The sequence below is a fragment of the Volvox carteri genome (genome assembly GCF_000143455.1).
Source record: "Volvox carteri f. nagariensis unplaced genomic scaffold VOLCAscaffold_15, whole genome shotgun sequence".
In the NCBI taxonomy this organism is placed as follows: Eukaryota; Viridiplantae; Chlorophyta; class Chlorophyceae; order Chlamydomonadales; family Volvocaceae; genus Volvox; species Volvox carteri.
Window position 1 is genome coordinate 1,470,391 of NW_003307558.1, and position 10,949 is coordinate 1,481,339.

The 10,949-nt window shown below is 56.0% G+C and overlaps 2 protein-coding genes across 2 annotated transcripts in view; one reads left to right on the forward strand and one right to left on the reverse strand.

Annotated features, from left to right (window-relative positions):
• Nucleotides 1-914, forward strand: part of VOLCADRAFT_90142 (uncharacterized protein) — a gene marked incomplete at both ends in the record, with an annotated part of 5,577 nt that extends 4,663 nt beyond the window's left edge. Inside the window, 2 exons of the mRNA XM_002949619.1 lie at nt 132-286; nt 776-914. Coding sequence (XP_002949665.1) covers nt 132-286; nt 776-914 — 294 coding nt within the window. The remainder of the gene's footprint in view (nt 1-131; nt 287-775) is intronic.
• A 349-nt stretch (nt 915-1,263) lies between these two features.
• On the reverse strand, nt 1,264-2,195 carry VOLCADRAFT_104432 (uncharacterized protein). The gene is made up of 2 exons (XM_002949727.1): nt 2,135-2,195; nt 1,264-1,726 (listed from the first exon to the last, which is right to left on the reverse strand). Exon 2 carries the CDS (start codon nt 1,693-1,695, stop codon nt 1,363-1,365), a length of 333 nt encoding a protein of 110 aa, XP_002949773.1. The 5' UTR covers nt 1,696-1,726; nt 2,135-2,195; the 3' UTR covers nt 1,264-1,362.
• Between the last annotated feature and the right edge of the window lie 8,754 nt (nt 2,196-10,949).

A 10,949-nucleotide genomic window follows, 5' to 3' on the forward strand; every position in this document is an offset into this window, starting at 1 on the left:
CCCCCTCCTCTCTCCCTTCCCCTCCCCCCTCCCTCTCTCCCTTCCCCTCCCTCCCTCCCTCCCTCCCCCCTCCCTCTCTCCCTTCCCCTCCCTTCCCTCCCTTCCCCTCCCTTCCCCTCCACCCCCCCCAGTCCGACCCCCTCTGGCGACTGCCCCTGCACCCCCCCTACCGGCGCCTGTTGGACTCCAAGGTGGCGGACCTGGCCTCCACGGGCCCGGGGGACGGACTGGCGGGAGCCATACTGGCGGCCCTGTTCCTGCAGGAGTTCGTGCAGGGGGCACAGAGGTGTGGGGGCTGGGGGGGGAGGGAGGGGCGGGAGAGACGGGCGGAGGTGTTTGCGGGTATGGCATACTGGGCTCTAGAAGCCGTGTGTGTGTGTGTGTGTGTGTGTGGCAGCCCGGGGGGTGAGGGCTCCTCTGAGGACGGCGGTCGCAGCAGCCCGGGCCCACTAGCGCACCTGCTCCCCAACTCGCGCACTATCACCCCGTAGAAGTAGCTTGGACGCAACCCTCCGCAACCCCCCAGCAGTCTCCCCGCCCACACGACGGGCCTCTTCAGTCCCCCGCTACCGGCTCGAACAAACGAGCGGCGTCTGAGCCCCTCCGCGGATCCATTGCTGCTGCTCCACCTCGTCAACCCCACGATACCTCTCGCACAGACACCTCCACCTCACACCTCCTAACTGCACGCGATGCTTAGGATTGAGTTACTTAAAAACATTCCAAGGGAACCCAAGTAAATATGAAATGCGGATACGCTCCGAAACCCGGTCAGGTGGGTTCACATCGACACCAGCGCCTTCACCGCGGGCAGTGCGGTGGTCCCTGGGCGACCGGAGGGCGGGGAGGCGCAAGCGCTGCGGGCGGTGTGGCGCATGCTGCAGTACCGGTACGGCACCCTGTTAGAGCAGTGAGCCGCGTCACCCGCAATCGCCCTTGCGCCGGCCGCCTGGTGGTTTGCTTGGTGGAGCGTGTGTGCTGCGTGGTGGTCCGCTGTCATAAGGTGTTTTGGTCGTCAGAGGGCTGAATCTATTCGGAGATGTGTGTGTGTGTGTGTGTGTATGTGCGTGTGTGTGTGCGTGTGTGTGTGTGTGTGTGTGTGTGTGCGTGTGAGATTTTTCTGACAGTGTAAATGCGATTTATAGATTTGTACACATATGGCATTGTTCACGTTTTTTTCTTCGTATACGTACCAAGGGTTTTTCAATGAGGAGAACATATTGTTCCGATTACCTATCAGGGTATTAAGATGGTTTGAGGATGCGAGAATGCATCGTTACAACACTCGTCATGCGCGTACATTTTTGTGTAATATTTTTCTACATTATATACAATATGAATAGTGTTAAGATATGTACATCCTCATCCGCAATCTGTTCCGTACGAAAGGCTTAAGGTGTCCGACCACACACACATACACACGCACACATACACACACATATGGAATAGATACGCACAATGCACGCCAACATGCGCAAGTGCGTGGTGCGCAAATAACGATATTTGAAGAAATGGTCCTGTGTGTGCTAACGCAATGCCATAAGCATGACTGCTGCTGTATGTGTGAATGCACGAGACCTCGAAAAGCGCAATCGCATCTCTCCCCGGGAACACGCATCGAACGATGCATAGATGGCTAAAAAAATCTGATCCCATGCCCTGCGACACCACCCTGTGCTGTACCGGCGTTAACATTGCTGTAAACGTTGTACATTTCCACTACCACCACCACTACCACCACTACCAACACGTTTCTGCAGAAACAGTAGTCGCCTTGGGTTTGCAAAATATCTGCGATGTCAGATATTAAATATGATATGACATATGTGATATGACATGTGTGATAGATAGATACTTCAGGACACCATCTCCCTGACCAAGTCACGCTGAAGGACACTGGATGCGTCGGCGCAATACTCGAAAATGCAACGAAAGCGCCCAGGCAGGCAACATCACAGCCACCGAAATTGTAATATTTTAATCAGCGCTCGCCAAGTCCCACTTCAACTCTTCGGGATCCAGAACTAAGGCTTCCATCAAGCTGAGATCCTCCTGGTCGCTGCTGGCGCTGCCGCCGCCGCCGGCGTCAAGAGGATAATTCAACCCCCCATGCCCCGGACGCCCTTCCAGACACCATTTGTGGTAGAGCGCATGCCACTCCGCTTGGTCCGCAAGTCCTTGGAGAGGTTCTGGCTCTGACGGTTGTGCGGGGATTGGCACGGACTCTGAAGGTGACGAAACCGCCGCCTCTCCCGCCTGGCAGGTGAGGTCGCTGTTCCCACTGCAGCCGCAGCCCAAGGCCCGCGATGTGAGATGGCCCGCTGGTTCTGTTATGTCGGGAAGGCCCGCCGCGCCACAAGAAGAATTTTGACCCACCATCGGGCCAGCGACACTCGCGACCTTCCTACGCTTTGAGCGGTTCTCAACGTCCCATTCTCTGCGCCGATGGTTTTCGGAGCTGGGAGACCACAAGGGGTCCACATGGACAGCCCAGGAGGCAGCGCCGTACATTCCGCATCCTTGCGTCTGGTAAAGGTTGCACGCATCAGGAACGGAACGGGTTCAAAAATCAAATTGGCTGTGATGTGGCAAGTGGTGTTGTGATGAGTGCCGTGTGCTTAGTAGCAGGTCAGTAACAAACACCACGTGATTAAAAAACTAAAAAAGGACATCGCACAGCGCCACGCAACACATCGCATGTGGAATTACCGTACGTTGGCATTACGGCAAAACCAGAACCAGGGCAAAGCTCTGGCCCCAAAGAAACAAGGTTGCGCGCGAGTGTTCCGTGATTACACCAAGATCTCAACTCTAGGAAGGCCTGCCCAGCCACCCCCATGAGCCGGCCACTCACCTCCAGGCGATTGTAAAAGGTGGCGCCAGTGACGTGTCCTGCCCGGTGGCTGTTGACAACACCTCCTTGGTGAGGAAACCGCCAGACCCCCTCGCCTGGAGCCCCGGAGTGCCGCACTGCAGCGCGACTTCTGGACTGCCAAGTGCCATCCACGGCCTGGAAGCAGTCGCTCGGCACAGCCGCCGCGCGGTACGGGGCGGCCCAGGACGATGATGACGGCACGTCTGAGGAGCTCGTGCCGGCTACATTCCGGGAACCGGTGCCGCAGCTGTACGGCGTCCATGGCGGGTTCAGGTTGTGCGGCCCCGAGGGGGTTGGGACGGCCGCCACATGTTTGCCTGGTAGACAGGCATCGTCAACTTGGCCGTTGCTGCTGCTGTTGGTGCCCTCACACTTTCCGGCCTGCGACGAGAAATGTTTTGGTGCAACAGGAGCGACGCAAGTATTACAGCCAAGCCACGTTTTATTGGATTGTTCGATAAGCAGGACGTCAGCGAGGTAATCCCGAAGTGTAGCGCAAGGCCGAAAGGCAACAGCGGCAGCAACAGCAGCAGCAGCAGCAAAGACAACAACAGTGGCAAGGGAGCAGAAGTAGCAGGTAATCTGCTGAGAAGGGGATCAGGGGCATACGAAACATCACGAAGCATGAATACATCACGAAGCAACCAATCAATAGCAGAATCCAACAGGGAAGATTGCATGCTTCCCAGGAGGAATGGCGCTGTTGCCCTCTCCCATGTCGCGTCCGGCATGAGTGGAGAGGCACCAGGCCTGTCCTACCTGCGAGATGGAAGTGTGTGGTTCGACGGGGTCTGGCCCAGTGTGGCATGCATGCACTGCCTCCTCCTGCTCGACGCTTTGGGTATTGGCGCAAGTGGTCGAGAGCCCGAACTCCATTATCGCCGAATGAAGCTTGTAGGTGATGCCTAGGTTCCGTAGGGCGATTTGGACAGCTAATGTGCTGGCAGGCCGCGAGCCGCGGACCTTCGCCACGAGCTGAGGGCATAATGCAGACGAGCCAGGTGGAGGTGCACTTGAATTGGAAGTGCCAGACGTGCTTGGCAGGGATTCCACATCCAGCGGGGTGCAGCTTTCTCCGAATACGGACGCGGGAGGTAATGAGCGGCGTGTGGCGGACTCCAGGGCCTCCTGCTTGACGGTTGGCCCGATGGTTAAACGCCGGAAGCCAGCTCGGGTCCCGTCCGCTACGACCTCAGTTAACTTGATCGGAGGCCGGTTGTACAGACTTGGAGATCTCTGGAGAGCAAAAGCACGGTGCTGAAATCTCTCTACGGGAACGGCAGGGCCGTCAAGACTTCCAGTGACTGGCCCCCAGCAAGACGAAGCGGCGTTCTCATGCACTTGAAGAGCAGCCATTGCAGCATCTGCGAGGGGTATAATGGGTGCAATGAAAAGAACTTGGATTCTGGAGAGTATTCCAAGGGCAGTTAGCTGCCCGTTGTCGCCCCCGGCCCAGTAAACTCGACCCAGGATCATATTACATATGTTATCTGTCTGTAGCATTGTAAACATGTGAACGAGAGACGTTTGACATTATTTTCGTGTGCATGAGAGCTCATCGTCTTTCAAGACACCTATGTTCGGATATCTGCAGGGCTGGAATCTTACTGCTTTTAGGTGTGTTACTTCCGTAAGTAAGTGCACAAATGTAAGAAAGAACATGGGTGAGGAGCCCACCCGCAGCCATTGTTTAACGGCGGGTGCCCACTACGTGTGTTTCTAACAGTATAATCGTATCGCTTAGGGACATTCCCGATACTTACGGAGATCTAAGAAGATATGTCGAACACCGAGCGCAGCGGATTCTGCGTCCCTTACTGGCGAACGCGCCTCGCGCGTAGGAAAGTCGAAGGTGATTGCTGTGAGAATCCAGCGCTAGTTGGTGGAAAGATGGCAGACTGATTAGATATAATCCGAGGTAGTCAGGCCTACACTTAAAGATCAGTATGCTCATACATCGTGATTGCGTCTACCATGTTACGACGCAAGACTGTAAGGCCCCCTGGCTGTAAGGCCCTCCCGTAGCCCTACTACTTTTAGGGTTAATGGCATAAAGAAGTTCCCCTAGGGACGTAGGCGCGGTTCAACTGGCAGTATGGCATCGATGCTTCGCTTTCTTCACACTCGTTTCTTCATATCTGAAGTGCCTCGGCTTCCTACTGTGAGACGTCAAGCCGATATTTGCAGAAGCTAATGCGAGAACTATACTGAGAATGAAATCACCAACTTTTAGCTTTTGCTGTCGCGGCTCGTCATAGTCGGGATGCGTTAGTCCATGATTTGTTAATACTATTATGGCATATCCATGAACGTTTTTCCATTAAGCAACATTTCTCTAAAACGTGCGGAAATCGTTGGACATGAGTCGGTAAAGGGTTTGCCTGCCCCCGTACCGGTATGCGGAATCATGCTCCTGAGCAGCATTTACGACAACAAGTTTAAGCATGATATGGTAATGTATGCAACATTGTTTATGGTTCCTGTGTGCAGGATCCAGGCAACGGATGGAATGCTTTACGATGGCTGACAGCTGCTCTGGCGGATTTCAAAGATAACCTTTCACTTGCATCATTTTTCCCTCATAAATTTCAAAAATGTACTGCTTATATATTTTATGGAGCTTTTGGGATCCACTGTTTTAGGAACGGGTACGCGTAAGGAATGTGAGTAAAGGTTGCTGGCAGCCGGTATAGCAAAAGGGTACCTTATAATACACGATGCAAACGGTTATAATTATCAAAACTCTTCAGAGTCAGTCGTGCAGCATGTAAACGCGTTCGGTATGCAGGACACGGTTGGATTCTGGAAGAAAATAGTTTGGCGAAAGTGCAACGCCGGGTGCTTCCCAAATGCTACAGCTACGTAAACATAAGAATCTAACTACTGCAGGTCACCAGCTCGCACAAGGCTCGCCTTCCGCTCCAGCACCGTAACAAGGCCGCCGCCGCCGCGTCGTACAACAGAAAACATCGTCAGCATAATCGTAATAATATATATCGTATGATAAGGTGCAGCAACAGTCGCAGCAATTTATGTATACCAATACCATCAAACGGGGCAGACAACTGCGATAAAACACCGTGTAGAGTCCTATTGCTCTCCCCTTCTCTCTCTCACTCTCACTCTCTCACACTCTTTCTCTCACTCTCTCTCACACACACACACTCACACACACTGAAAGGGGTTTAAGACGTCTTCTGTGTCAGCGGGTTACCTGGTGAACCTACCTGTGTAGGGCCGATGGAAACTGTCAAAATTAATTGTATGGTACTATCCGAGGTTTGCTCTGCTATCAAAGGACACAGGCCGAAATATGCAACGCCCAGACCGACAAGCGGTCTCTGCTCCCTTTGCAATTTTGCAAAAAGCACCATCCAGCGCGCGCAGCATCGATATGACACAAACATGTATCACACCGAGGCTTGCTCCTGCATAAAAGCACTGCAATACGGGCTCATGACGACATACCGGGTGTCACTAGCGCTTTGGGTGGCTGACAGCGGATCAGGAGAACGGTGGGTGAGACGCAACGTTCGCATCAAGAGCTTAAATCGCGTGTGGACGTACTGCGGCCATCCTGGTTAGGATGTTCCCGCACATTCCTGTATGCAACGCATGCGCTTCCGTAACTCAAGCCCACACAGAACCTACCGCATTAAATACGTTCCCTAGCCCGTGCGCGAAAATAGGCCCCCCCGCAGTGAAACCTATGACCTATGAGAGATACGCAGGATAGGTCGTACAAGAGCAAACGAACATTTGTTATCGCCTGGTGCCCCGCACCGAAAGCCTCCCCGGACCCCACACAGCATTTTCTAATCCTTCCGACTACCGGCTCGGCCACCGAGGGAGGCTGGGGCGCCGTATTACTCCAAGACTTTCTTTCCAAGCCCGGACTGTTCCGAATATCGCAATCGCTATTTCACTTTCACTCCTTCACGCCTTCGCTCCCCTTCAGCACATCGTCATGGCAGGCGATTTGCTCCGGCAATGTCGTCGCCTTGAGGACTAAGTCACCTCTGTTGGCGCACCCTTAAACCGTGTAGCTTGAAATGGCGCGGAGCTATAATGCAAGGGTTCTTTTGGTGGCCATGGCTGAGGTTGGCACGAGCGCATGCAGGATCTGCGCTCTGGGGAGATTCAAATGGAACGACTTACAATTGGTGTGCATAGATCCCCTGCTATCGGCCCCTCTCCTCCCAAGCGCACATTCTCGACGCTGCGCAGTTTCTGATTCCATACATACTGCACCCTACAAGCCGAGGAGTGCGGCTACAAGCAACTACTCACTCGCACGGTGCATTTTCGAAAGCCCATGGCCGTAACCTCTAATGCGCATACACGCTCGCAAACCGCCATTACAGGCACTGCGCAAGGTGTCGCACAGCGAAGTGCAGCGAGGCGGGCCACACCTCTTCGATGGGGCTGTATTCACCTTCCCTCACCTTTACCACCCTCCCCCAACATCTCGGCGTCCAGGCTGTACGGCTGTACAAAAGCCCAACACTCTGGCCATCCTCGCAAGCCCGCGGCGTAACAGCTTTTCGGTGAACGAGGTGGTTCTCGCTTCCAGGACTCTCCGTAAACCACCTAGTCCGCACCTGGCGACACAGGCAAAGTCCCAACCAGTCAACACGGCCTCCTGTCGCCAGGCAGTCACGCACGTTTACATGTACATATGCGCTTTAGGTCGTGGCTTTCTACTGTATTCCCAAGCCGTGTCGCAGCCATTACCCCCCACCCTACACGTGAACCATGCGTAGCAGCACGGTCAGGCATTATTGGGCACAGCCGGTAACAGCACTCGACGCATCCCCGTGTGGGTTATGTGGAGGACTTCCCGGTGCTCTCCAACACAGCCACCCCCCCGCCTCCTGACGGCCCTGGCGCCGCAGTCCCAACAAGTCCAACAGATCCAGGGCCCTGGAGCCCCCCGTGGAACCCCGGCGCGGCGGCCGTCATCGCTGTCTCAGCCGGGGTCGCAATGTTCCCCGGCAGCGCAGCAGCCGACCCAGCAGCCGCAGCCGCACCGGCACGGGCAGCTGCAGCAGCGGCCTCCGCGTCCGCCTCTTCGCGCCGGACTCGCTCCCGATATGCAGCCTCGTCGTATATAGGGCTCGGGAACACCCACCGGTCCGACCCTAGGTGAACGGTAGCGGAGCAACGGGTTCGAAGGAATTGGGGGTAGTGACAAAAGGAGGAGGGAGGAAATGGGAAAAGTCCAGGGGGGGCCTGCCCGGGGGGCCACGCGCCGCTCTGCCTTGCCAGGAATGACGAAAACCACAAAACGCATCACCATGCTCATCTCCCGTCCCGACACACACACACACACTCGTCAAGACGGGTGCCGCTCACTCCGAAGCCGCCATTTCGTCTCCACCCCCTCGCCGAGCCATCATGGGGCACTGCACTGCCCGGCTCACTCGGCTCATAAGCCCCTCAAACAAAGCTCCTAGCTCCCTGAGCCCATGCTGTGCTGGTGCTCACGCCTAGGTGCCGGTGACCCACCGGGTGCCCCCCCGCTGTAAGCCGGCGACCTTCCGTGGTTGGTGCTGGCTTGCAACGGTCGTTTCCGGTCGGGTCATACCCGAGTCAGCCGGCGGCGCTCCTTCCTATGAATTCCTTCCCTCGTCCGTCCGCCTACACGTGCTGGGCTGCAGTCCATACCAGCTACAGCCTCCCTCCCTTCCGCCCTTCCCAGGGATTTCCCGCTGCGTCGCACGCCTTCTTCCACGCCCGCCCAAGCCCCGGGCCCTCACCCTCACCCTCCCACCTTGTCCCGTACAGGCCTCCAGGTGTCGCTTCCAGTAATGCTCCCGGGCCTCCTCCGTTAGGGCCCCCAGCAGCCGGCCGTGCTGCTCCTCCAGCCCGCTGATACGCTCCACCTGGAAGTCAACGACGAAGAAAACAATGACCAATACCATCATCAATAACCAACACCATAAAAAAAACTGTCAAATAGCTAACAACAGGAGCAATGACAACGGCAGCAGCAACGGCAGCAGAAGTAGCAGTAGTAGCAGCAGCAGCAGCAGCAGCAGCAGCATACCGACATATGAACATGGGTCAGCGGTACCCGCCGCGGCAGCCGACCCCTCTGGGCGTGTTAATGTCAATGTAACGTTTGCCCCTGACATAGCCCCAAATCACCAGCTTCAGCTCAGCTTCCCTGCCGTACAGATGGATGTAACCTGGCGGCACAGAGGCGAACGCAAGGGAAGGGGTACGAGGGAGCGTGGGCACGTCTTGGGCGATGGGTCGACCTGTTTGCATTCCTGAAATTCTGGCCCCTGACGGACATTGCTCCTAACCACCGTTATGTACGGCAGCAAGGACGGTTGAAGCCTCTCCATTATCGCGAGAAACCTCCGTAAAAAAGATTGAACCGGACGGACCCGGGGGAGCCCATTTGGCTTCAACACACCAGGGAAAGTGTGAACCTCAGTGCGAGGAGCCCCCATACTTCCGTTCACCATTTTTAACAACACGCTAAGCCGCCGCTCCGCAGTCCCCCCCGCCCGGAGGTTACCAGCTAATCCGCGACTAGGTGGGGCTAGTCTGACATTGATCCCCCTCTGCCCGCCAGCCAACCCTGTTGGTCTGGTCTGGGCGAGGCTACTGTCATATACAGTTTAAGGTCCTGGGTTCGACGTTGTCGGGAGCGTGAGATTATGGCTAGCTGCTGAGATGTGGAGTTGAGATCACAGTTGGTGGATCGAGATTCGCACGCTGGATTGGTGGCGATTGCTGAACCCTCTGTCTCTGCGGATGTTCGGGTGAATGGATGAGGAGTGATCCTAGAAGGCAGGATCAACCAGTTCGTATGGCGTAGTACAGTGTGGGCGCGTCATGACTGACGAGCAAGGTTCCCTGACAGGGTGGCAGGAACACACGCTTCCCAACCAGTCTAGACCTGTGCGCCTAAACCCTGCGGGATTCCGTACATTGACCCCCTCCCAGGCGGCACACGCACTCCTCACATCGGAAGATGTTGAAGGAGTTGCCCAACACGTCGTCCTGCGGGCGAGAGAAATGTGGAGAAAAACCGCGGTTGGGAACTGACACGGGAATGCTCCTTTCGGGGCATGCGTGTTTGTGTGTGTGTGTATGTATATCACGGACACAGGCATAGAGACACACACACACATACACACGCAACCCCCCGACCCCCGTTTTATCCCACCCCACCTCATAGTCCACCAAGTCGTCACTAATGTCCACAAGCATCTCGTCGACCCGTAGGAACGACAACAACGCCTCATTGTACGACGTCCGGGTCAGCCGGAACAGAAGCAAGCAGAGAACCTGGACACGTCGGGTTGGCGGGTCACGTTAATCCTGGCGATGTAGCCACAACTGTCCCCCACCAGTACTTTACATCGCCACACCAGGCGCTCCCGCACCCGCTATCTGGGCCCCATGGGACGGGATTCATAAATTTCAAGCTTCATCAGTACGTGGTCAGCCTCCGCAGATCTCCCCTTCCCCCTCCTTGGCGAGGTCACTGCAGCCGCTTCCCCCCTCTTATGCCATAGACATGGGGGAACTCGCCAACCCCAGGGGGCAGCTCTACAAGGCGGGTTCTTTCGGGTAGGGCCACAGCCAGCTGCATATCCAGGACGGCCCCGAAACAGGACAACGACAGGGCGAATTATGGAGGACTTATTATGGCCGGAGGTCGAAGGGACCAGCTCCTGCCAGCGGCGCCAATCAGATACTGCCCATTGCCGTTTTCATGATTCTCCAGCTCGCACATGCATGGCAGAACTAACAGCTGCAGCAGCAGCAGCAGCGGCAGCAGGTGAAGTTAATCCTTAGTGTTGTTTCGTGGCCACAGCTGTCGCCTCAGTCACTGCAATCAGGAGTCCCCTCTGGTTCCGTTGGGGCCATGCAGGTCGTGACACCTCGCCACATAGGCTGGGGAGCTGCGGCTCTGTGGGTTATACCCCTGACGAGACGCCGTCCGCACACGCCGTCCTAACCGGCCTCGACTGCGCCACAGAAAACATTTGACCCGCAAGGAACCTTAGCTCCTCGATGCGCGAAATAGCTACGGGATTTCGTTTTGTGGACT